The sequence below is a fragment of the Manacus candei genome, unplaced genomic scaffold (genome assembly GCF_025592945.1).
Source record: "Manacus candei isolate 608988 ecotype Guabito, Panama unplaced genomic scaffold, ASM2559294v1 h1tg000079l, whole genome shotgun sequence".
Lineage (NCBI taxonomy): Eukaryota > Metazoa > Chordata > Aves > Passeriformes > Pipridae > Manacus > Manacus candei.
Genome location: NW_026138127.1, coordinates 449,077 through 476,611, shown reverse-complemented (window position 1 = coordinate 476,611; position 27,535 = coordinate 449,077). Strand labels below are relative to the sequence as shown.

The 27,535-nt window shown below is 41.5% G+C and overlaps 1 protein-coding gene across 7 annotated transcripts; it reads right to left on the bottom strand.

Annotated features, from left to right (window-relative positions):
* Positions 1-102: 102 nt before the first annotated feature.
* Positions 103-25,996, bottom strand: ZFYVE16 (zinc finger FYVE-type containing 16). Of its 7 annotated transcripts, none has more exons than XM_051810822.1 (19): positions 25,739-25,995; positions 24,951-25,043; positions 20,371-20,479; positions 18,045-20,203; positions 14,786-14,882; positions 13,792-13,965; positions 12,835-12,986; positions 9,523-9,898; positions 8,673-8,795; positions 8,435-8,590; positions 7,589-7,813; positions 6,632-6,714; positions 4,657-4,761; positions 4,092-4,242; positions 3,825-3,905; positions 3,174-3,336; positions 2,739-2,844; positions 2,160-2,324; positions 103-1,911 (listed from the first exon to the last, which is right to left on the bottom strand). In XM_051810822.1, the coding sequence occupies exons 3-19, from the start codon at positions 20,438-20,440 to the stop codon at positions 1,750-1,752; spliced, it is 4,548 nt and encodes a 1,515-aa protein (XP_051666782.1). In that variant the 5' UTR covers positions 20,441-20,479; positions 24,951-25,043; positions 25,739-25,995; the 3' UTR covers positions 103-1,749. The 7 variants fall into 7 exon arrangements, with proteins under 7 accessions (XP_051666782.1, XP_051666785.1, XP_051666786.1 ...); XM_051810825.1 differs by lacking the exon at positions 24,951-25,043 and adding an exon at positions 21,035-21,206; XM_051810826.1 differs by having other exon boundaries at positions 25,858-25,994.
* Positions 25,997-27,535: the final 1,539 nt, after the last annotated feature.

Sequence of the window (27,535 nt, the reverse complement as noted above, 5' to 3'; positions counted from 1 at the left end):
TTTGTGGACAATATCAGGAGTTTCCAGAAAGCTGCAAAGACAGGACACATCCACCCAAATCATGTCTTTTTTCCTGCTTTATTATAAATAAGAGACAGAGAGTGCAAGCACTGTAGTTAACTTTATTGATCATTACTGAAAAGGGGTTAGTAGAGGGTAAGTGCCAAGAGACAGCTGTTGGTTTGGGTACCTCTGCAGACACCCGTGGGGTGCAGGGTGCTGCTCACAGCCACCCCAGCCCCACCACAGCCTGGAAATGCTGCTTGGCCTCGAGGGCCCAGGGGCAGCTTGTTTTCAACAAAGGCATGTTTTGTTCCTGCTGTGCATGGTGTGAGTCCAGCCCTTCTCCAGAAGGGCAGTATCTCTGAAGAAGTCAGCACAAAGAAGCTGAAATGCAGCTCAATTTCCTCCAGGGTAAGATCTTGAAGCCTGAACCCTTCTAGCACCAGTGTGTTAAAGCACAGGTAACAGAAGAGCAGATTAGGTTAAAGGTTAATTTACAGATCGTTTTTGATACAAAAACATAAAATATCCCCTATTAGCATCAAGATGGCATCAAAATTTTAATACTTTCATTATAAAATTGTACCAGCATTTCTACTGAAAACAATATAGATGTTGTATATATTTAGTTTTGGTTCTGCTCCTGATAAACAGTCCTGTGGCAGTTACCAAACCTGCATTGTGGTTCCACGAACCTCAGTACAAATCACATGCATCACAAATACATAAATAGATCTAAGTGACCCAGTATCAAAAATACATACTATGCAAGAACCTCAAGTATACTAAAAATCCCCAAATGGTTGGGGTTGGAAGGAACCTTAAGGACTTCCAACACCCCTGCCATGGGCAGGGACACCTTCCACTAGAATCAATCTGTTCATGAAAATTCACACTTAATACATCTATTCTCCCTGAAAGTAAAGGTGGCAAAAGCAGCAGACAGGAGCAGAAAAAATACTGCAGAATTCTTGTCTGACTTACTGCTACATGTAGATTATATCAAGGCTAATCTTTTTTTTATAATCCTTGAAAGGTCAAATTGTATCAGGACTTCTAAACCACAGTAAAGGAAAAAAAAGAAAGCACTTTTTATAAAAATAGCATCAATTTAAGTTAGCTAAAACGTTAAAAATACAAGAAAGATATCAGTTATTCTATAAAACATTAATGCAGAGCATATGTTTCTGAAGCACCAGCATCAATCCCCATGTTAAGGAGCTCACCCACAAAGTCTTCAACACACCTGCAGAGTTCGCCCTGCCCTGACACGTGGGGCTCACAGTCAGCTACAGAGGGTCTCGTGTCTGCACCTCAGAGGGCAGGGGAACAGTTCTGGGCCAGCTTTGCTTCAGTGTTCAGCTCCTTTGCAGGTGGGAAGCACTTGCTGCAGAGATTACATTTAACCATAGCAACTCGTAGTAACACACTTATCTGAGGTTGAGGCAAGGCAGTATGGCTTGGAGTTACACTAGGTATAGTAAATGCTACAGCTGTGTAAAGATTAACAAAACCTGCCCTCTTCTGCACCTGTATTAAGTGTAAACTTTCAGGACTTTAGGAACATTACAAACTACAATTCCTTTGTGGTAGAGTAACCAGAGAGGATCTGAGAGGGTTAAAAAAACAGTTTGAAAAGCTATTAAATGCAACAGGTTTAGAAACTTTAACATTGTTAGTGTTTGTGGCATTATAACTTTGGTGTTCAGATCTAGCAAATCAGTATATTGCCTGCCATCAGCCTTATCAAAACAAGTGTTCTGTAATGAAAAATATTAATTCCATTTTCACTGGTAGTGTGGTAGGATCTGACATTCCACCATGAATCACAGGAATCAGCGCACTGTCCAAGTCATTCAGATAGTTCTGTGGAAGAAGATGACCTCCAGATCCAGCTAAGTATTCAACCTAGGAGAGAAACACATTAATATTGATATTAATTAACACTTTTTATATTAACAAGACAACACTACAAGTGTAGTATCTCACTAAAAGAATATCTCAACTGGCATGAAGTGAGAAACTAGTCACTAAAGCAGCTTCTTCACCTGGGGTATGGCAAAACATTTAAAACATACAGGGAGAGATCCACGGTCTGTGCAAGGGAAGATACTTCAGTGGAAATGGGGAGTCTGCAATGAAAGTTGAAAGATTACCATATCTGAGTCAATGGAAACTCTCAGGCCTATCTTATTCATTCCATTACTTTTCAAGGTTTTGAGGTGAGGGCAGAGAGCAGTGCTGCAGGCAGTGGCAATCTCTTTAGCAAACTGGTGAGGAACAGCACTGGAGAGTTCATTGTCCTTCACAAAATAGCAAACCTGAAACCAGAGAAAGGGTAAGAACAGTGAGCCGCCTGGTTACATCCCAAAGTAAGGAAAAAGAGTAATTCAGTGTGCACATAACACAGCACAGAGCAAGCTCTAGTGCCTTATTGGCTGGGAAACTACCCAAGTGTTTCAGCTATTCAATCACAACACCTCAGTGCCCATGGGAATGCCTGGGCTATGCATTTACAGAGCTGTCAATGCTAACAGACTTCTAGTCTTTTTCAGGGGAGAAAAATGAAAAGTATGTAAACTCACCCAAGAGCCACAGAGAACATTCTGCCTATCAGCGTGGCTACACATCAAAGCAGCCACATTTTTTTATAGTATCACTTCGTATGATCCACTTTACCCCTTAACTATTCAAAAAGTACCAAAAAAGGCTCAAGAACAATGTAATTCACTAACTTCAGTGCACTTCATAACTTTTCCCTCTCTTTCGAAGTCTCTGCCTTGTGGTGTTTTTTCACTCTGAGTTCCTCCAATTGATTTTCCATCTACTGGGCTTAAAATTCTACGGAAGACAATAGTATAATTAATAATTAAAACAACATTTTATGGTTTAGATTGAGTCATTTTTATGAAATACTGTTTATCCATCCTTACAACAAAATACAATACAGGGCTTGCATCATGAAAATACAGCTGCTACAAAAAGGAATAAACTAAAAGCACTTAATATAAAGCCAATCTTGCAGGTTTAAGAAGCTATAAACCATTTAAGGTATGGACCACTGTTTTTCAATAAAAATACTTTACATTAATTTCAGGAAACCAAAGGCAAAAATCTGAACATTGGAAAGATGAATTCTCTAAGATGTTCTGCTTTGGCAGTACATTTACCCTTTGTTTGTTTTCTCTTCATTTTCTACCCAGCAAATATCCACGTATTCTTTTACATCCTCTGTATCCATTTTTCCACAGGTAATTCTGAAGTCTTTCTTGTCTCTCAATGCCTGACGTAGGCTTTCCATTGTTTCTCGTGTTATTTGTACCATTAGTCCATCTAGAACAAATCCAGTTAAAATCCCAAATTAACTACAGGAAGAGCAGCACAGCTTTTTAGTAGAATCATGGCTTAAATTCTAGTGGGATCAACCCTCCCCGACAGCTAATTAATAAAAGCACAAAAGGACTCCATCCCCCAACTACAGTGTTAAATGTTACATGAAAGAGGAAGAAAACCTTTTTGTCAACAGAACTAAAGCTAAAACATCATTCTTGGACTAATCTTAGAATTTTTTTTCATTTATGTGCCAATATATGTATTTGAGCAATATGGCAATGAAAACAGGAAAGACTTGAACTGACTAAAGAGAGTTAAAACTAACATGTATTTTTTTACCCAGCATTTTGTTTGCAACAGGTTTTCTATAAAGTTAAGAAACCTTGAAGAGTTTAGCTTACTGAGGCATAAAACCTTACGCAAGACTGCTGCTTTTATTTTTTGTGTAAGTTCTCTTAAGAGGAAAATACACAGGACAAAATTCTTACCTTCAACTATACTGGATTTAGCTAAAAATCCTGAAGATGTTTTTAAGGCTCCATTAAACACCACAAAACTTGCACCTGTAACTAGAAAAAGTAGGAACAAAGTGAGCACCACTTCGTGTCACTCAAGTCAGTCACTACTAACATTCCACTAACACTCCTTTTTAAACACATTTCAGTGTGCCACCAGAGTTGCATTCTCCTTGCAGCCTAACAGTGAACTTACATTTCTGCTCTAGAAATGTGATTTTTCTCTACTAGACCACTTACCTTTCCTGGGATGTCCCGTGGCACTGACTGCCTGTGTGTGATAGAGGCCATGCTTGTTCTGCACACACACCAGGTGAGAATCTGCTTCGGTATTAAAACTTGCTCCAATGCTAATTACATGTTCATTAGAAGAATTTATGACCTTCATTATCTGTCAATACAAAATTTGTCATTACACTGACAAATTGCACTCACTATTCAAGTAGGTTTTTTATTTTGGTTTGGGTTTTTTTTTTTAAAGTCTTAAGCAACACACCATGACCAGGAAATCTGTATGAGAGAATCCCTGAAAATACTAAAAGATTTGGAAGAAACTGCTGATTTTTAAGCACTTACCAGTTATCCTAAATCTCAATTCATCATTATTCACCTTCCAGCATATCCAGGAAGGAAGGATGTGTGCTCAGGTAATTTTATGCTCTCTCCCTTACATATTTAGGTCAGTATAAAGTTCAGCGAGGTTTTTGTAAAGAAGAACTGATGGTAAAGGTGTGACTGGTATTATATGAAAAATAATGATTAAAGCAGCTTGGATTAGAAAGCTAATCGAGATGGGTTTACTCACCTCATTATACTTCTTTAGGGGTATTTTAATACAGCTTCTACCCATTTCCACATGAACAAAAAGGTTGTCTATGGTATGCAAAGTATACTGATAATTTCTAAGGTCCTATAACAGACAAAGTATTTACATTAGGAGACAATTAATTATTGTTTTCTTATCTTTTACCAAAAAATCACCTAGATAAAAGTTCTTTACATACATCTCTAGGACTTCTAAAAAGCAATGACATCAAGAGTGGCTAAAAACTTAGTAATCCCTTTTTTCCTACTGGGATGTATGTGACAGGTACCTTAGTGAATGTATTAACAAACTCATAGGATGACAAGGTCAGTCTATCTACCAGTGGGTTATTTAGATTATGGCTACTTCATACACATTACGATTTTACTCTTTTAGGGAAGGAAAACCTTCAACACCCTCCCTCTCTGACAGAAAAGTGAAGCATGGAAGCCATCATCTAGAGGAGTTTGTTTCCAGGCTCACACCCTGTCCCCTACAGCTCTAACTGGCTGACCTATAAATTGAATACACTGCACCATTTCTAACACCTTTCTCTGACATCGCCCATCATCTCATCCACTTCTGCAAAATTCTGTTTTTTTCCCCGAACAACAACATTAGGTATGAAGTGGTCTCATTTGCCTTCACTAGCTCAGCTGAAAAAAAGGTATAAAAAGGCTCTTTTCACCAGCTGAGCCAGGCAATCAGTACCTTCCTCATTCAGCACAAGTAGGGCATTTACAAACACATCTCAGTGCACTCCAGGTTGCCATGGAACAGGCATAGTTTGAGCAACAGTAAGGATGTACATCACAGGTGCCCTTTGCCTCCATTAGTTACCATGGCCTCAGTCACTTGTATGGTGAGAGGTTTTGTACGATCTTCAACTGAGGATCTGCATCACAGGTGCCAAGGCACCACCAAGAGATTATTTTGCAGTCATTTAGTGATAAAAACTTGTGCCAAGGAGAACATATTCCCATTGCCTGCTTCAAGCTGACACAGCTGTGAAGGGGAAGGCCAGTAGAATTCCACAGAACCCCCCATCATCAGCAGCACAACATTAAGATTCCTCAGAGTCTGAGAATGCAGTTAGACATTGGTACTGTCATGTCACCAATCATGCTGGGAGCTGGCTCATGGAATTACAGTGTAAGATTCCTACACTAACAAGGAACATGCTGGTTTTCAGATGGTGCATGTCCTCTGACTGGTTCCTTAAGCAGTGACCTGGACACCAATGTCAGAGAAAAGGCTTCAGTTCCATCTCAGCTCTGATGGCCAGGGGACTCTCAGGAGAAGATGCAGGGATTGCCTAAATAAGATGTGCAGCTCTTTCCATGGCCTTACCCTTAATGCTGGGATGAAAAGTGCTGTGACCTCTATTGTAAGTATTAGAAGAGGAACACAGACCAGAACATTCCCAGCCAGGAACACAGGCTTACTGGAAGTTTAAATCAAACAGAGGAAAAACTTCCACAGGGAATGCCATGAATTCCAGGCTTGACTTAGTCTTATGATTTTACCAAAAACTCCTTCACAAAAGACAGTCAGGCTGGTTAATTGTGGTAAGTAAGTCCTCCTACAGTTAGTCCACAGCATCTGCCTGTCAAGTCTTTCTTTACATTTAATATTGCCAGACTTAAGACCAGAATTCCTGCACCACACTGATGCTTGGAAGAGAAAAATGTACCTCAACAATGATTACTACCAGCTTCAATGCAAATGTCAACATTTCTCTCAATCATTTAAAGCCATTCCTCACTACCAGAACTGATGTATAACAATACCAGGTGAAACAAACAGCTTTCCTAACTCACTCACTCTCTGGGTAAGAAAGTTTCAAGTCAAGTATGAAGAACAAAAACATTTGCTTTTTAAATTTACCAAAATCCACTGCTTTCAAGGTTCAGAATTTTGAAAATATTTTACATAATTTAAATTACAAGAGGAAGATAATAAAACATTGACTCACAACAAGCAGATTCATAATTGTGTGCCCGATCTCTCCAAAAAGTGGCTTCCGGTGCCTGTAACTCACCACAGGAGTTGGATAGGCTGGGAACAAGGAAGGAAAAAGGGCATGTTTACCTATCAACAACTATAAAACTTCCTAATCCAAGTATTTATATAGTATATTTTCAGCTATAACCTGTGTTTCTTAATCTCATTATCTGACCAGCCAAAGCCAGGAGAGCCCCTCTCTCATTCTCTGTCATGGGCTGTCCTTCAGCCACCTGGTGATTTCCTCATCCATGGTTAAATCCTACAAAACTGACCAAAAAACCAAACCACAACGAGTAGTTTGGTAGGAGAAAGAAGAACAAAGCAGCTACCATCCTCATCACCACAGAGACATGGGCCTGGCCAGAAGTGATCCATTGTGGACTCCAGAAATCCTTGAACAAGCCAGTGGTACATACTGATGGACTTGTGGCTAGTAGAATGGTGGGGTCCTGCCTTTTCACAGGCCTAGATGTTTCCGATGTATTAATAAATACCCTTGTAGGTAATCAAAGCTGTACTCAGTTTATGAAGCAGTAATATTTTGCCAATATATTTAATTTCAGTAATTTAATTAAAAAAAACATTCTGTCAGAGTTGTAAACTGGGCTTTTGAATGTCCCTTCAAACGTTCTTCCTACAACAAAAAAAGTCAGATATTTTTATATCAGAGTTTTTTTAACATCAGTTTTGGCTTCTTAGCATTCTCATCAGCTAAGAAAAAAACTAATTAAATTAAGGGAGTCAGTCCAGCAGGACAGTGAACATTCCCAAGTGTCTCAGTAGGTGGCTTCCCATATCAGTCTTACCCAGGTGTACCATAAAATACTGCAAAGATGATTTTAAATATTTTACTTGTCTAAAAATCCCTTGTATTTTCCAAAAGGAACTTGACATTTATATAGCTACTGAAAGTGTTAAAACTTACCTCCGTATTCTGCTCCCAGTCTCAACATTAAACGGATTGGAAACACTTTAGCCCAGGGTATTTCCAGCTTATGGATGAGAATGCCACAAAGAAAAGGGTTATCCGGTAGAATCTGATCATCAAGTTTCTGAAAAGTTGGTGAAACAAACAGGAATCCTCCATGCTCTTTGTTGCTGAGAAAGTTTTCAGTAAAAGTAATGTTTTCCATGTTTCTTACAAACCTTCCTGTAGAAAGAAGGACAGAGAGCTTGCACATCTGGGTCAGCCAAACATTAGTGCCAAGAGAACTGTTCTAACCAGTGACCTCTGACAGACTTGCAGGTCTGTGGTGGATTTCAGACCCTTCCTGAAGTCTGTCAGACATCTAAATCCACAGAATAAGTGCTCTGTATTTTGTAACTAAATGAATTTGAATACAAAACTAGTTTTACTTCAAACAAATTACAGAAATCCTGAAGTGTTCAATGTTCTGGCACACGACAGTTGGTGAACTTCCATCAACAGACCTAAAATATTTACATAAATGAATACTGCAATTCTACAAAGAGCATGCCAGATGCTCTAAACCACAGACCCAAGGGCTTATAGGCAGGATCTCCAACACAATGTAACTAAACAACAAGAAGAGAGCCTGCAAACAGGATATGTACAGAAGTATAGGAAACAAATAAACTTAAATTCTTTTATTTCTGTTATTTAGAACCCAAGCCTAACACTGCAAGGTCTTTCATCAGAATCATTAGACACTTACAAATACTTCAAGAAAAATTACATATCAACATTTAACTTGAAAGATCTGCAAGAATATGCTATAAAATAAAAAGTTGGACATTAAAAATTACACACCTTTCATTGCATCCTTATAGATCTCAAGAAATAATTTGAACATTTCACTGGGGAAAACATCTTCTTCTGGCAAACGCTGTAACAGAATGACAATTTCTGCCTGACCCAAACCATGCAGTCCATTGGTTGAGAAGCACCAGCACCTTTCTGAGGAACCTTTAAGAAGATAAGACACCACAGTAATGCTGTTTGAAAAACAAAGCTGGATTTAATGGAAAAGAAAATGTGCAATACTTACATGTTATTAGCTTGACATTGACAAGCAAGTTTGCATTTAGGATAAAAGTTAATGGAGTAGGACCTCCTTCCCCAAGCAGCGAGGTGATCTTTTGGTGAGATGGATGTTCCTCCACCACGGGATCTAAATAAATTAACAATTTAGTTCAACACATCAGCCAGGGACCCAAACCAACCATTAGTTCATAGCATATTACACATTGTCCCACCCTCCTCCCTTAAGAGGGTGGTAGTTATTCCCAAATTTAGAATAGCTGCAGATCAACCATGAACAGCTCTAAGATTCGAGGAACATATAACACTGAAGTAGCAGCTTCTAACAAAAGTGCAAACTGGGGCTACCATTGCTTTGGAAACCACTAACTAAGTGTGTGTTCTGGCTCCTCATCCATGCACTGATACCGTCAGGTACCACTGGTGAGCATAGACACCACTATAATGTATTCAAATGACAAAGCATCCTTCTCATAACACATTGATCCTGTTAATAATGCGTGTTCAATTATCCAAGAATCCAGTACGCAACAAATAAATGACAGTAGAATTGTATTAGAATACAAATTATATGCTCGTGAGTTCATATTTAGAAAACTTGCACTAGGTGATTTAAACTCTTCCCTGTGAGGAGGGAGGGTGGTGAGGCCCTGGCACAGGTTGCCAACAGAAGCTGTAGCTGCCCCATTTCTGGAAGTGTCCAAGGCCAGGTTGGATGGGGCCTGGAGGAACCCAGGATAGTGGAAGGTGTCCCTGCCCATGGCAGAGGGTTGAAACAGATGGGCTTTAATGTCCCTTCCAACCCAAACTATTCTATGATTCCATGACTAAATATTAACAGTTTTCTCAGATTTTACCTTTTCCTTTTTCACCCACAGCCAGCAGAAGTGGTGGCAGGTTATCCCCATCAGGAACAAGGCTGATGTCTCTTCGCACACACTTTTCGACCCCACACAGTGCTCTGTAACTTGAAGGACTAACAGACACATCATGTGCAGCCTGATCCACTGCACTGCAACTGGTCTTGGCCTCTGCAGCAGGAGAACACTCTTCAGTTCCTAGAGTTACAGATTCATAACTAGGTACCAACTCACTCTGGCCCGAGACACGCTGCTGTGCGTTGTCTGAAGGAACAGAAGGATGTGATTCCTCTGTTCTTGTCATAATATCAATTTTTTCCTTCCATTTTTGATTTACATCAGTTAACATGTCATCTTCCTCTGGGTTTGCAGCCTATGAAGAAGAAATAACAAAAATTCTACACTGTCCCACAACCAGCTAAACTTTCATTATCTGCATTCTAGATGCAAAAAGAGAAAGAAAGCTATCACAAATGCTGAGAATGCATTTCCTCCTAACAAGAAGAAAGCCACCAAATCTCTCCTGGATCTTCTTTTTTTTTAATGTTTAGGCATTACATAGGTGAAGCTGCATCATTAATTTACTTGTTTGGCAACACAAACAGTTGTTCTAGCATAGACAGTCAGATTTGACACAATCAACACACTAGGTGCCCCTTCAGGAATCTGTCTGCTATTGGTGTTGCCACTCACAGCTACTGAGCATCCCTTGGATCAGCAGTTTAGTACTGCAAACATACTTCTACCCTCTATACCAATAGCTGATTTTACATCTGATTAATTTCGAGCTTGGAGTCAAATCTATGCTGCTTCCCAGTGAGATGGGTGTGACAAGCTGTTATAGGCTATAAATCCCAGGAGTGGAATTTTTCTTCCCCTGCTCTGCTGTGGGAAGAATGGAGTTAGAATAGGGAAGGGGGAAGGGAGTCGATTAGCTTTACAAAAAGTGTAGCCAGCACGGCCGCATTCCTAGCTAATGGCCCATCGAAGGCTGGAGTGAGGGAGGGGGAAGGAGTTTGGGCTGGCCCGGCTCACGGGGGGTTGCTGGCTGCCCTCACACAGGACAGGTCAGACTGCTGAGCTCTCTCTCTGGGACGGAGATGGGGGTCTGCGTGGGTGCATTTGGAGAAAAGGCCTAGAGGTCTGTTTTTCTGGCTTCTCGCCCTGGTGAAGTCGGATCACTGGTCTCGGCTGGCTTTGCACACTGCCTCGTGACTCCAGCCGGAGCCTACTGTGTTTTCATCGGAGAGCTCTGTGCCCACTGAGGGAGAGAGAAGAGGAGCCTTGAGACACCGTCATCTGGGAACAACAGTGAGTTCCGCTGGGGGTGGACTGCTTTCCTTTCCCCCTTTTCTTCCATTGAGGGAAGGGTCCCCATTTTCTCCTCAGCTTCTCCCACGATCCGAGACCCCCCCAGACCCCTTCCCTCATGGTGACCGCAGAGCCCGACAGCGCCCCCTGCAGGCCAACACCGAGCACTGCAGGCTCTGCTCCTCCAGTGACCCAACAGCGCCCCCTGCAGGCCACGGTGAGGATGCGCTGAAGGACAGAGAAGTGTTCAGGCTTTCTTTTGTTTGAAGGGGACTGCTGGGTACAGGACTGTTGGGTAGCTGGTTTTATGTTCTGTTACTGTTCTTGCCAATATACATACATCTTTTAATAAAGAGTTGTTATTTCTTCTGTTTTTTCCACACTTCCTTGATTAAAGCCCCTTAATTTTTGAATTTACAATTGCTGAGAGAGAAGAGTTTGGTCTGTCTCATAACTCATCCTCTTTAGCAAACATTCCAGTCTCTTCAAACTGAGACACAAGCTGTGAACATGGGCACATCAGGATATCAGCTGTCATTAAAAAATAAAACAAGCAAAAGAAACCCTGAGAGGTGTACTATCAAGTACATTAGACCTGCATTCTATCTCCATAGGGAAGAACTTTATATTGCAACAAGGAAAACATCTGACAATTCTATGCTTGCCTGTAGGAGCTCTCCTGATGTCCCATCAACTTCCAGCAAATCCTCAGTTTATTGAATACACTACCAGAGAATAAAAAATAAAAGGATACCAACCCCCAAAGTACCACCCCACAAACATGCAGACAGAAACATGACTACACAGGCCAATAATAGACTTCTTCCCCAAGCATTTGCTTGCTGGTGTTTCATATCACTTGCATTTTTTGCCTTCATGGTCAGGATTTTGTGATACCTTTGCTTCACAGCTGCACTGTGGTGGTTTTGTTTGAGCTTCTGAGGCTGCTTACACCAACCATCAACCAATTGTATCTCACTCACTTTGTCCATGATGCTTTTAGTTTTAGACATTGCTCATATTTTGCAAGTGAAAATATCCTACTCTTTCCCCAAAATGTGAGACAGGTTATACCTGTCTAATCTAATTGCACTAATCTAATTACTGCAACTTCTTGGAGTCCTTACTTGTTCAAATGAATTCACATCTACTATTATTTGTTCTTCATGAATAAAAGCTGATTTACATGCTATGTACCTGGTAAGTGTCCAGATCCTCCATATAAAAATAATAATGATCTGGTCTGGGTTTTTACCAATGTATTTTAAAAACTCTTGAGTCCTGCGAGAATTACAGAATTTATATTATCACTTGAGACAGCGTGTTGGAGCTATGCTTATCTTAAAAAGGCTTCAGCTGCGGAACCTCTCCAAATCTTTCCACAGTAAACTTAGACCTCTTCTTTGGACTTTTTTTGTAAAGTGCAGCTAGTTCAACACCATGAATGTGATCCATGATAAAAAAAGCCAATCCCCCTCTCAGTTTAGTATTAGTTCACGTTAGAAACAATACACAGATTTTGCTGCACCCTATAATGGAGTATTCCAGGGCATTACACAAATTCTGGCTAGTCTAATCCAACTGGAAAACTACAGCAAACCACTGGGGAAAAAATAAAAAACAAAACCAAACACAAACTTCTGCTAGAAGCCTGTTGTTAGTGACAGGTTTAAGAACTGTCGTAGAAGTAATTAATCAAAGGTTGTGTACAAAAAAGACCAGTTTTGGAAAACTTTCTGCCATACCATTTTTGAACTTCACAGATATCCCAAACCAAACAAGGTTTTCCTTTGAAAGCCTTCCTTCAGTTTTCCTAGAAATGAAAATTACTACAGAGTTTTTCAATCCAAGGACTTCACAGCCACCTCCAAAAAAATACTCAAATACTATCCCAGATTCCAAAAGCAGAACTGTTATGGATGTAAGAGGCCCCATCAATAGCAGGCAGAGGTATTTAATAGGTAATTTATGCACATTCACACACTTCCACACTCATACCGTATGAGTCTCTGGCAAGTCAGGGTTCACTGGACTTAAGTCCTGCGACAACCTCTTGGCTCCAGAGGACAGTTTTGTCGTGTCTGCCACTTCACCATTGGGCAAAATACCATCTGCAAACCAGACCCTCCTCTGCTCTCTGGGGCACAGCCCTGGGAGAGGGTAAGAAAACAAAAACTGCATGTTATTGCACTGTTCCAATGCCTGAAAGGGATAAAAAGTAAGTCCCTTCTCCCACCAAATACATGGAGAATCTGTTTAGTGGAATTAAGTAGAAGTAGAGTTTGACACCAGCCAGCCTCCAGTCAGGCAAATACATGCAGAAAAATCTCCTACTTGGGAGCTACCGTGTTACAATTAAATCTATTAATCCATATCTAAGGAAGGCTACTTCCTCAATCATCCCACTGTACTAAGGTAAGAATGAAGTGCATATTACAGCTAAAAGATGAAATACACTTTGTTTAAAAATTTATTTCCATTGAAGAAGGTCAGATGTTTAATAAAAGTGGAACGAAGACACTACTGAGTCACTAATAATTTTTATTTACACAGACAATGAACCTCTACTGTTCCCTTTCAACTTGTCTCTAAACAGCTACTTCTTGTTTTTACTTTACTGTAAGACTGGCTGTCACAACACAAGCCAGAAATCTCCCAAGATACGTAAAAATTATAAAAGTTACACAAAAGATTTATAATAAAAAAGAGAAGGCAATGAAAAAAGCAACATCCACATTTCATAAACAGAGATTTAGGACCAACTTGGACCTGGCACCAAAACTAGGAAGTGAAAGTAACTGTCCAGTGTCCCATTCACAGAGTTTACATTTCCCACAAAAAACACCACCAAAAATGTATAAAAAATATACCAAGTACAAATCCAACATGCAATAAGTGACTCTTTCCAAAGAGACCCTGGAAGTGTTTGATCTATACTGTTTATAGCATCTGTACCTTCAATACCAGGTTGTTTAAGGGCTGAGATAGGCAACAATGCAGAAAGTGAAGGGGAGCTGGCACTACCAGGCATCTGGGCTTCTTCTACTGGTGGAACAGCAGAATGTTCAGAGGAGACACTGGAACTGGGAACAAGACCAGTTGGACTCATCATCCTTTCAAATGCCTGTGCTAAAAAAATGTGGTTAGTTTTTCAGATCTCTCAATTGATTAGATTTTATTTGCAGTGTGGTACTTTGGGTGGGGGTTTTTGGCAAAAGCAGTGCACAATTTGTGATCTGCACACTCAGAATATTGCAGGGAAGAAAATTTACATTTGTTTTCTGCCTGCATATTTGCCAGATTAGTTCTCATGACAGAAACTCCCTGTACCTCCTGGTACTGCTGCAGTGACCATATCTTGGTGCAAACACACTGATCACATTTATCAGGTCAAATTCCATTCAGGTGGCATATTAAAAATCTGACATGTTGCTATTTAAATATGAAACAACAGAACATCAGTGTTTTCTCCTGATGTTTCCATAAGAATCCATGCTTAGCTTCCAGCTAAGGAAAGGTTACCTGATGGTTCAATTACTGCAGTGCTGTTACGTGACTTGTAAAAACATTAGGACAGGAAGCTACATAAAATGGGCAAATAACATGTGAGAACAAGCAGGGACATGGCCTTTAAACACACAGAAGGCTACTGTGGGGGGAGGATCACTTTTGCTAGAATCCCTGTCACAGATGACCCAACAGTATAGCTTCATATTTAGTCCTACAGAGTTAAAAACTACTTTTTTTCTTTAATAAAAATCACCAATTTGCTACTTGAAGTTTAAAATAAGAACTGAAATCCAACAAGGAGGTACAATTATTCTCTTCATCCCTCCATCTCAGCAACAGGAAAGCATACACCAATTAAAGTAATCAAGCTCCCCCAAAAGGGCAAAGGTTAAAAGGATACTTTACTAGTTACTGTAATTACTCAAAGAAAACTTTTTACCTTTATTAATGTCATTGTAACAGCCAGTACAGACTCTTGCCTCCTTCTCCATGTACTGTAGTTTGCATTTTCGTTTGCAACAGCTACCACAAAAAACCTGAATCAGAAAAGGACTGGATTAAATATTATAGACATATTGTGTGGTCTACAATTACACAGGAATTAGAAAACTCTTCTGAGAAATACACTTGTTTCATTCTAAACCATCTGCAAACTTATATTCAAGCCAAGGGAAAAAAAAAAAAACAAACACAACAAGAACAAAACCCGCAATATGTTCACAACAAAAAGCAACAACATGGAGGACCCAAGTGGCATTATATAAAAATTCTTATCTGGAGTGATGAAAAGAATTTCAGGTTGCAATTCCTAAATTCACTCCTAGTTCCGTAACTATTTTACATTAAACAACAGCAACAAGGACTGAGCCCCAGAACTGGGGTCAGATTTGCTTTACTGCTTTAGAATCATCTCTGCAGCTGCACCAAATCTCTCCATAACACGTGTTACCAGTTTGCTATAAAATTACAAGCTGCGTCTTCCACCTCACGGATAACAACGTAAGCCAGAGCTTTCTGAGCTACTCACCCAGCCTGGCTCAGGTGCCATGTCAGCTAAGTAGGCTCTCCTACTCTCTCAGGAAGAATAAGCATCCTTCCCTTCATGTCACAAGCTCCCTTCAGCAGGGTATTTGAAAAGAAAGCTGCTTTGAAAGAACAGAATGTGCTCTTCTACTCCAAAAACTTATACGTCTTGTCTTGTCTATTTTTAAGCAGAGATGGGGAAAAAAGTGTGTCTCATTAGCTTGGACAACACCTGCACAATCCCCTTCAAAAAATTACGTCTTTACTAAAGCTGGGTCTTTGCAAGAGTTGACATAAATAACTAGAGCTTATGTTCTTTCAAGGGTGATCTGCAAGTTTTCTGAAGGTCACACCATTTTTAGCCATAAGCAGACTCTAGAGTATCAACCTTACAAAAAGTCCTCTGAAACCTTGATCTGACAGAACCCTTCTACCACTGACCAGAGTTCAGTACGTGGAAAGAACATTCAAAGTCTTCTCTACTCCTGATTACTTCCGGGAAAACAAAGTGGATCAATTGGAAAACAAACAAACAAACCAAAAGCAGTGGTGACAGAGAAAAAAAATCAAGTTATTACAAGTGAACTCGTTTAAGTAGGAAAGGTCACTATAAAATCAGTAATAATTGATAGATGCAATCTGAGCTGAAAAAAGAAACTATTTCAAGTGCTTCTGCATTAGTGCCCCAGGTAATTTACCTCAACTGAAAACACACATGCTCAGTACAGATACTAATAGAGTAACTGATTAATCGCTAATCAGTCACAATCCATTTTAGGGCTTCAAATGCTAAGGCAGCACAATCCTCTGCAATGGGGATTCTCCTCATACCCTTGGTGACACTGGGACCCACAGAGGATTGCAGGAAGATTAATCCTAATGCATCTAAAAGGTGAAGACAAACTAGGGACAGGGGAAAGGAGGTAAAGATGGGGCTGCTGAGTGAAGGAATTGATCCTGGTTGAGCTAGGAAGGATACCACAACAAGAGACAAACACCTCAGTAAAGGAACTGCAAAACTGTTTGGCCTCACAAGTGCTGCTGTTGAGAGAGAAAGTGTGGCCCACTAACCTCTCACTTCCCTCCAGCACAGAGGCCAGAATCCGTGAGTGTTGCCACGTTCATTGGTAAAAAAGGATGCAGGATAATAGGAATGTATAAAACTGTCTTCTAGAATAGGCCACACAGGACAACTGTGAATTCCTACCAGTTTTTTCCTTATATCCCAAGTGGCTGATAACACAATACCACACAACAGCTTCACAAGGAATGTTTGTTTTTTTCTAAGACAAACAGTTACTATTAAAAAGACAAAAAGTCTGCCTAAAAGTTAAACTATTGCACATTCAGAAAAGCTATGCCAGAGTTACAACTGCATAGCACTGCAGTATCTGCAAGGTATAGATAACCTATACTGCCTTCACTTGCTCTCCTAATGAACACAGATTGCGATGCTCCCTCTAACTACATTGTTGTTCTGCCAAAAGCCCCTCAGCTAACGCACCTACAGCTGTAAACAGGGTGTGCAGTGAAGGGTCTTCCATCCCCATCTCCAAACAAGGTGCAAGGAACTTCACAGTAAAATGTAAAACAGGAACCTAAAATCGGTCAGTCTCATGACAAAACAAAACCCACTCCAAAGAACTGCATTTTAAACCATCACAGAACATCAACAGCATATTCTGGCAGTAAGTTCAATGAGTTCTAGGTTGGCATAATGAGTTCTTCCTTATCTTGGCACTCAAGATTCAGACCTACATTTTACTTCACACCTACTGCAATTGAAATAAATGAGTACCAAGCTTTGAACACACAGTGCTAGGAGAGAGGTGGGAAAAAACCTACCAAGCCTCTCCAGATGCTTCTTAGCACCAGGGATGCAAAAAGTTAATACTGATACTAGTCTTTGCTCTATCTCCTCATCCCTAAATCTTACAGAGCAACACTGAACGATAAGTTCATTAGTATTGGCAGTATTTCCATTTATGCATCACTACAAGTGTAAGCCACAACAGCTCACAAAGGAATTCTGAATTAAGGATAAGGTGTGGCATCATTTACTCACTGCAGAAGACCATAGGTTGAAAAAAGTTCTACAACTACTTGCTTTCTTGGTGAGTCACATATCTTCCCCTGAGACGACTTTCCTGGAAAATTATACATCTAAACATGCAGGAGGACAGATTTAGGCTATAAATCCTTTACACTTGTACTACTGTTACAGTTCCTGAAAGACTGCAATCCTTTCAAGTTCACGGACAGTGCTTTACAGATAGTATAATCACTTACCTGAATTCTCAGCATCACCTCAATTTTTTAAAACTTAGAAACTTTACTTAAAAGCTGAGCAAAAAGCTGATTCACTATGACTACTATGAAGTAGTCCATCATCTCATCTCCCTATGCAAAACACTAGACAAGCCAGCATTGAAAGATAAAGAATATTCTTTGTCCTTCCCTTTAATTAGAATTTTCACAAAAAATATGACAAGATACCAGTCTTGTTCAACAGTCTTTAAGTTTCTATGACGGGAAAATGAAAATTATCTTTTGTTAAATAAATACTTTGAGCATAGAAAAACTGTGTCAATCTTCTTTCCCTCCTGTGCTTTGGTTATCCCTAAATCAGAATCCATTTCCTTTCAGCAGCACAGGACCCCTCTCCCATAACTCACCTTCCCACAAGCTCGGCAGTGGTGTCGTCTCTTTGTGAACGTGAACTTCACTTGGCAGTTCATGCAATTGGGGGCCTCTGAATCAGGGACCCACAGTGGCTGTTTCCACAGCAGAGCTGCAGGTGTTTTAAGTGACTCTGTGTTTTCAGATGTTTGGTTTCCTCCAGTTTCAGAGATGCCTTCCCCAGGGTCAGAGTTCTTACTAACACTTACACTGCTGCCTGAGAGGGGAACTTCTGGGGTAACAGAACCATGTTCCTGGTTTTCTCTCTCAAGTACATTTGTTTTGTTCAGTTGTTTCTGACCAGCAGCAGCTTGGGAAAGGCCAAGCAACTGCTTTGGTCTTGCACCTTCAGTAGGAACATCAGAAGCCAAAGCTTCACTACCACTCTCAGTTACGTCCTGACCATGAGATACATTATCTTCTGCTGCAGCTTCCAAATAGCTGGCAGAAAGAGATACTTTAACATTACTATTAATGCTCATTGTCTCCTCCAGCTTTGCTTGCATAAGTTCTTCAGTGACCTCTGTGAAATCCAGGTTGTTCACATCTGTTACATTCCCTTCATCTGCATTATTTTCTATTAAGTTACTATCATTGTCTGAAGACTTAAACACCTTGGACTGCAGACTTTGTCCATACAAGAAATCATCAAGCTCACTGTCGCTGACTAGAATATCACTTTTAATAGCACTCTCCTCCACAGTAAGGTCAGCCACAACTGGGCTCATACTTTCATCATAGAAGCTGTCCACACCTACATCATATGGCTCAACCTCAAGGTCTAGAAAAGCAGAAGCAAAAGCTTCAATTTCCTGAGAGTCACCACCATCAATTACACTCTGAGCATTGCACTGCACTCCATCCTCACTGTTTTCCACAATGCTTTTGCTGATTTCAGCTAAATATTCTTCCTGCTCATGCCAGTCAGTATTTTCACAGGATTCCCTGCCAGAGGGATCAGTTTTAGATGCTCCAGAATGAACAGCTACAGTACCACTAATAACCTCTGCCACTGCATTCTGAGGTAGAGGATTAACCTTTTCTTCTCTTACAACTAATGAGCTGCACATGGACACAGGGAGACATGACAGAGAGGTCTGGACATCCTCAGCTGAAATACGCAAACTGGAAACACTCCTTAGTGTCTCACTGCTGTTAAGTTCTTCACTACATACATTCTCTTCTGTGATTTTCTCTTCCAGTTGTACTTCAGCTCCTGTTTGACATGAGGAGCCTGGTGCAACACAAATTCCAGGTAATGTTGCATGGGTTTTGTGCACCTGATGCCTCTTGAGCAGATCTGAAAGTATGGATACAGCATTACTCCCATCTTTTGGGTCTCCCTTTCCTATGACATTTCTTCCATGCATCTCTTTGCTTACTGCAGAACATGCACTATCATCTTGTGATTCACAAAGCAGTTTTTCACAAGCTTTCTCATCTTTGGGACCATTTGCATTTGAATTCTGTGTTATTACAGGGACACATTCAATATCAAGGTGAGCAGCTTGTTCAGGCTGATCAAGTACTTCACTGCACTTTACAGGTTCTGTCCTGTGTTGATCATCACATGAATCCAAGATCTCTCCTGTAGTGTAACTGTCTGATTTTAAAGCTAAATGATTCATTTCCTCTGTTGTAAGACACCCTGAATCTTGAAGCATTGAGTCCCCATCACTCTGCTCTGTGCTGGAAGCATCCCTGCAACCAGATGATGACACACAAATAGGAACAGGTATGCAAGACAGGCCAAAGCCAATTGACCCTTGGCTGCACTGGAAGTCAGCTGGCTGCGACTTGTGAGAACCTTGGTGAGCATGGATTAAATCAGCCGTGTCATTAACAAGATCACACACAGGTATGCCACACCTTCCCAGGCTGGAAGCCTCCATTTCATTTAAGGAACCACTGTCCACAGTGGACAGAAGATCAGGTCCAGCAACACTCTGCTCCTGCGGTGGTGACTCACTGAGCAGCACGCCCCTTGTCCCAGCGTGGCTAACGAGAGGGGTCTTCTCTGGGGAAGGGCAGCTGTCAGCATCCTCTGGCAGCTCTGGTGCTGGGAATGCATGTTGTAAGCACCCCAGGACTGAGAGGAGGGAACAGTGCTTTGAGTCACATGGGTTTTGAGGTGTTCTGAAGCAGTCATATTCATCTGTGTTAAGAAAGATCAAAGCAAAGTTTGTAAGACTCTTCTCCTTCCACATTGTATTCCCTCTAGATCCCATCTATTCATCCGTCCATACTTAGTATATGCTATTTTCAAATTCCATGGTAACAGCCATTTGACCACTTGGAGAACAAGCCAGTGCAGGAACCAACCTGTGTTCTGCTCGAATTCATCGAGCAACTTGTCCAAGTCACACACTGCAGCTTTGAAGTAACTGTCCATTCTAGTCTCAGTTCGAGTGAAGCTTTACCCTTCTTAAACCTACAAAGAACAACAACAGCATCTCATTCACAGTAATTTGATGTCTACAAAGCCCAAGTGTTAGTATCAGAAGACAACTTCTGGAAGGTACTTTTTTTTTATTAATATCATCTTCTTTCCTCCAGGTAAACAAAACCTAAGTACAAACAGGGTGGCAGCCCCTGTGTACTTTGAATATGCTCTACAGATAGTGTACCCAGCACACTATGAACAATACACCCAAAAATCCACTTTAAATCACAAAATTGAGGCTCCCTTATAAAAAACAAGTGCATCTGAAAGCATGTACTATGGCATTACAACGTCAGCAAGTTTAAAACCAGAAGGCGTATTAGGATCTTCTAGTTTGTCTCCATATACATTTTATACCACAGTTCCCAGGCAAAAAACAAAATAGACCATTATTACCCTTCAAGATGACTGAACTAAATAAATAATAATAAAAATTAAAAATCCAGCATGGTAATTCAGCTTATCATTTCTATTCTACTCAAAAAACAAAAACAAATGAAATTCTGAGACCCCAAGAACATAAAACACTTTTTTTAGACTTACCAGTTCATCAGAAAGCTACTTGTTAATCAATCACATTCCACACTGCAAAACACCCTGGTTCATTTGCTTAATGAACCTTTCCAGCCACTCAATTTTATGCCTTTTTGGTCACTCTGAATTGCTTCCTAAGTCCACATCTATTTTCATGGCTAAACGCTCACATGGTTCAACTCTGTATAAATAAAATCAATATTTACACTTCCTTTGAGCAAACTGAAGGGACTCAGATCCATTCAGTCTAATGTCTGTAAACTACACCTGTGGAGGTCTCTCTAGTTTTCCTTCTACTTTTATCAGTGCATTCAATCTCTGCACTGGCTGACTTCACTTCCCACCCCAATTCAATTTATTTTGACCATCTAGTAATGCTGCTTCTAAAAGCTTAGAGACCAAACAAATACTCAAATTCACTCACATCACTTATGCCACACTGCAGCTACAGATTCACACTCTATACCTTAACTTCCTTTGTTGAGGTGTAAGGTTTCCCTTCAGTGAATCCTTCAGATCAGGTGCGTTCACTTACATCAATATGGAATTATTCACCACATTAATGTGCATGTGACAAGAATACTTTAAGGCAATGTGCAGTTCAAACAGATTTGCAAGGCATAAGGAAGGTGAAATAAATAGTATGCAGCAGGGCAGCATTTTGTGCCTGTGCATAAACCAGAAGTGAACAATCTGAATATGCTATTCTTTTGATATCCACTTGCATTCATTTGTCACAGCAAAGGTCTTCACACTACACCATAACCCAGGTCTCTCACAGCTGTCTAGAGGGCATCAAGCAGAAGAGATATATACTTAATGCCACTTCTCCTCACTCATCTGAATGCAGCCCTTGCCTGAACAATCACCCCATTTCGCAACCTCCTGGTAACTGGATGCCTTACAACTTGACCTGGAAGTAATTTCAATTAAGAGACTTACAAGATTAACAGCTTTTGATGGTCCACTGAGAGACATCGAAGTACAGATAACAGATACCTTAATGACACCAGAATTTATAAAAAAACCCTTTCATAATTCAAAAAAAATACAGAGGAGAGGTAAGTAATTATTGCATCTATCTTTATCTTACACTTTAAAAGACTTAAATTCATTGTTTTGCACTCTTGAGTGGCACAAATTCTGAATTAAGCACAAGTGCATTATCAGATTACAATGCTAAATAGGTAGATTAGGATGCATTTGTGTTGTCCAGCATTGGCCCACCGACCTCTGAAAAAGGAAAGAACTCAAAGAACTGTAGAACTGAAATCATATGCAAATATTTTCATCTACTTAATACAGAGTAAATCACTTCTACACCCAGCTCAGGAAATTATCACATCTCAGTCTACTGACCCAATAATGTAGTTACATTTTATTAAATCTGGTTTTGAAATAGAATAGTTCCATTTGACTTAATATAGCATTTTGAGTAATTAACCTGACTTTGAATAACTAGCATATTATTCCTGTAATTTCACTACTCTTTCTTGAAGTTTTTGATAGGTTTTCAGCTTTTCTACAACAGATCTACAATAAAAAAAACCCAAATTGTACAATAAAATCAAAACCTTTCAAAAAAGGGCAGACTAGATCACCATAAAGTATTCTTTTAAGAATCATACTCCTAACAACAGAATTATACTTCTAATTATCAGAAATCAGGAGCACCACCACTATATATGGTTTTAAGTAGACAGAACTATTGTCTTCCAAACATGTTTTCTACAGCTCTGAATCCACTCACTAGACAATCTCCAAACTGGTTCACAGATTAGCATTTTTTAGAAATAAGCTATTAAAACTTAATGCTTATAACTTTATCTGAGGCATTAAGCCTCAGATAAGCTTATAACATTATCTAAGGCAACAGTGTAGGGAAACATACAAGTTCAGGCTCTCACCAGCTCCGTTTTATAGACTTTTTTTTTCAAAGTAGAAGTAACTTTTAATCAATATTTAAATAACTTTCTGTTAAAGACTACATGCTTTGAGATTAAGATAAATTAAATATTTATGTGCAAGGAGACTTGAAGCCTAAACATCAGTCCATCACAAAAAGGGAAAATAATAATAAAAGCATAAAATGTACTAAAAAAAAAAAGCACCCTGGACTTGTCACTTATGCACGTAAATGTTTCGTGTGTGTCTGAACTGATTCCTCTCAGGTCTCTGACACATGGTCTGGAACACTCCTAACACAGCACTTCAAACTGCACACAGAACTACCCCACGGAACAGAGGCAATAACTCTGCCACATTAAAACTGTAACGATCTCCAGAGCTCAGAACCAACATTCCACTGGGGATTTCTCAACACACTCTCATTTAAAGGAGAAGATAGCACAAAGCTGCTGGGATACCGAGTGGCCAGGTAACAGGATGGATGTCAGGGGTTTGTTTTTACAGATAAACTCTCTAAATGGAGGTAGTTAGCTGTTTTCAATGCTGATAACTTGTAAACCAGAACAAGTAAGTTAATTATTACCAACTAACCAGTTCAAGGTCTGAAGATAAGCTGCCTTTTGGAAATTAGGAATTCCTGAGAACCACTCTCTGTAGTGTCAGCACACATGGGCATTACCAGATCTCCAGTTTGCCAAAGCTGATCTCCCCTGCAGAGGCCAGGCCTGCTTATGCATGGAACTTCTAAAACAACACAGATTTAGAGACAGAGAAACTCACACACAGGGGCACACAGGTCTGCAGAGAGCTCACCACAGGAGCCACCTCAATTCTGGTCACCAGGGAAGTCTTTCCACTCACTGCTAAGTCACATTACTTCAGCTCCATCACTGTGTTTAATCATGACACTTAGCCTGAGCAGAAAGCTGTATTAATACTGTTATCCTCAGGATTGAAGTGGATTTTTCCAGCAACTACCACAACTAGAACAAAGCCTCTGATATAAATGCAACCACCAAGTTCACAGTGCTCCAGGAGGGAGGAGCTCATGGAGCACAGGGTGCCTCTTCTCCCACCTTCAGGGTATTTAAAGACTTAATCACCAGCTTTATTCTTCTCAGCCTCTTCTCAGCCCCTTCCCACACCCCAACACCTCAACCCACCCACAGGCTTGAGGCCCTACAGACAAAACATCTAAGCTTACAACTGCCCATGGAGCTCACCAACAACCAACCTGATGGAGAAGTTCAGCACAACTGAACAAACGTTGTGTAGAAAACACAAATAAAAACTAAAATTATTCTTGCTGAGCAAGACAATTTACTATCCATCCCAAAAGCTCCAGCTGCTGTTGCCTCAGCTTTATCAGGGGGTGAAGACAAAAGTTGCAGAAGTTTTCAGACATATAAGGAAAAAAATACGTGGCACACTACAAAAAACTGTCGTGCTCGAAGAGCAACATTCTGTTAGTTCAACACAGACTTCTTAGAAGGACAGAACTCCTTCAGCACCACTGTGACAGCTCTATCCCAACATCACCTTCAGCTCCTGGGGATTCTCTTTCATTCATACACCCAAAGAAATTTGCCCCCCGAACTCAAAACAGCATCACTCACACCACAGAGAGAATCACAGATTCCAGAACAGCCAGGTTTGGAAGGGACCTCTGGAGATCACCCAGTCCAACCCCCGCCCAGGCAGGGTTATCCAGAGCAGGTGACACAGGAATATGTCCAGGTGGGTCTGGGATGTCTCCAGACAGGGAGACTCCACACTTCCCCAGGCAGCTGTTCCAGGCTCTGTCACCTCCACGGAAAGAAGTTCTGCCTCATGTTGACGGAGAACTTCTTGTGTTTATTTTATGGCAATTGCTCCTTGTCCTGTCGCTGGGCACCACTAAACAGAGTCTGGGACCATCCTGACATCCCTTGGAGATATTTGTGTGGATTGATAGGACCCCCTCTCAGTTGTCTCCTCTCCAGACTAACCAGGCCCAGCTCACACAGTCTCTGCTCACCAGGGAGATGCTCCAGATCCCTCATCACCTCCGTGGCCTCTGTTGAACCCTCTCTGGCAGGTCCTTGTCTTTCTTATCCTGAGGAGCCCAGATCTGGACACAATGCAGCAGGTTCAGAAAGCAGTTATGGACTGTCAGTAGTCCTTCAGTGCCACCAGCAGTAGCCAATCCACCAGTGAGGAATCCACGGGCTCAGCTGCGCAGACACAGCCCCCACACACTGCCCAGGGCACCACCCCCACCACCTGCCAGTTATTATCTCATAGTTATTGTGAGCACTTATTACTCAGCCTTAGAAAATGAGCCATGAGAATGGGATTGCACCAGGCCTGGCACATTCCTTCAGCATTCCCATCTCCTGTGATTTACACTGTTAATGAGCAGATGCTCGTGAGACAGCCCTGGCACTGAGTGGGGTGCTCTGCTGGACCCAGACCCTGCTCCATGGAAATACAGAATGTCTGGCAACCTTTTAATGCCTGGAAGTGTAGGGGTAAGATTGTCCATTACGCTTTATATACCCTATATAATCATCTCTTTCTATTATACTCTATATACTGTATAAATCTACCCTATATATACTCTATATAACCTATATGATACTCTCTCTCTCTATATATATATATATTATATTCTATCTACCCTATATATATCCTACATAATACTGTCTGTATATATATCATACTCTATACACCGTATATAACAGCCTCCATATTATTCACTACATAGCCTACATAACACTCTCTCTATATATTATACTCTACATATCCTATATATACTCCATATACCTTATATATAAATAAGCGGAAGAGCAGTAAGCAAAAACACCACCGATACGCTCAAACCTCCGGGGGCAGTTAACCCACTGAAGCAGCTTCAGATGGCACTGCGCCGTGTCCCTCCTCACCGGCGGCTCAGGGCCGTGTCGGCTCAGGGCCGTGACGGCTCAGGGCCGTGTCTCCTCAGGGCCGTGTCTCCTCAGGGCCGCCCCGGCCCGGCCGGCGGCTCCGGCCCTGCTCCGTGAGCGCTGCGCATGCGCGGGTACGAAAGGCGTGATGTCACCGTGACCAGCTGTGCCCACCCTGCGCGTGCGCAGCGGCGCCACTTCCCGCCACAGCCACTGGGGCGGAGCCGACGCGAGGGGGCGTGACCGGCGGTGTGACTGACAGCACGGGGGATGGAGGCTGGGGAGGGGGCGGGGCCGGCAGTGTGATTGACGGGGCAGTCACCCCTGCGCGCGCTCCCGGCCCCGCCGTCGCTGGCCGTCACACGGCAGCTCCGTGCGGGGACAGCTCTGCTGTCCGTGAGCACCCCGCCGGTCATCGTGGCGTTCACACCCCCTCACCTCGCGGTGACGGCACTCCCGCTCCGTCAGCTCCTTGCCGGCTCTCGTGATGTCACACACCCCCCAAGCCGTGGTGACGTGGATGCGTCAGAGAGTCAGAAACGATTAACAGTTTGTCCAGAGAGTTAGGGGGAATGAGAGGGGGTTGCTGGGTCAGGATCCTGCCTGATTGCTGCAAAACGTGGAATGTGTCAAAGTTTTGCTGAGAAAGGATGTTCTGTGGTTGATCTATATAACTTTCAAGCCCAAGAAGCAAGAGAGGCCCTTCTTGCCCTTGTTAAGGTTTAGGACTGGATGTGTCTCAGTGATCTGAGCCCTGGGCTTGGGGGAAGGATTTCCACTAAGAGTGGGCACAGGGAATGCAGTATTTATGGTCCACAAGGACAGAACTCCCAAGATGAAGAAGGAAGTAACAAAGGCAGCTCAGGACCTGGACTGAATCAGCTGCCACTGGATACAGGGTGATTACAGTAGGGGCAGGGTGTGACCGCTGAACCCAGAAACTGCCCAACCCAAAGGAAGAGAGTGACTGAGCATGGGATCAATTAGCATGAGAAGTGATAGAGTCACTAACCAACAGAATATAAAATATAACTATAAGGAAAGAGTGATTTGGCATTGGAATGGGCTGCCCAGAGAGGTGGTGGGGTCACCATCCCTGGAGGCGTTTAAGAAGAGACTGGATGTGGCACTCAGTGCCATGGTCTGTTGACAATGTGGTGTTGGGTCATAGGTTGGACTCGGTGATCTCAGAGGTCTTTTCCAAACTAATTGAGTCTCTAATTAATTCTGTAATTAATAAGAGAACTATGTAACTTGTAGCCCATGGACATTAGCCCTTTGTTTGCTGAAGTATATAAACATCAAAAGATTTTGACAGTCGGGATGCTGGATTTGTGGAAACATCCACCTTCCACTCTGTGCAGAATAAACAATATCTCCTTTCTAAACCTGACTCTGTGTGTTTAGACACAATTGGCCCTCTCACCCCATCAGCCCCCCTCATCCTCATGACAGCACATGCCCACCCCACAGTGACACCACTCTTGCTCTGTCACCATGTAGGGCTGGGGAAGGGCAGGGGAGAGCTCAGGAAGCCCACAGATGCTCCATCCAGTTTTAAATCACCATTAAATTGACCAACCCTTTCCCTCTCAGCACAGCCATGGTCAATGGGCCCATCACAGCAGTGATGCAATCACAGGGCGGCTTCTGGTGCTTCCACAAAGTGTTTCTTTTT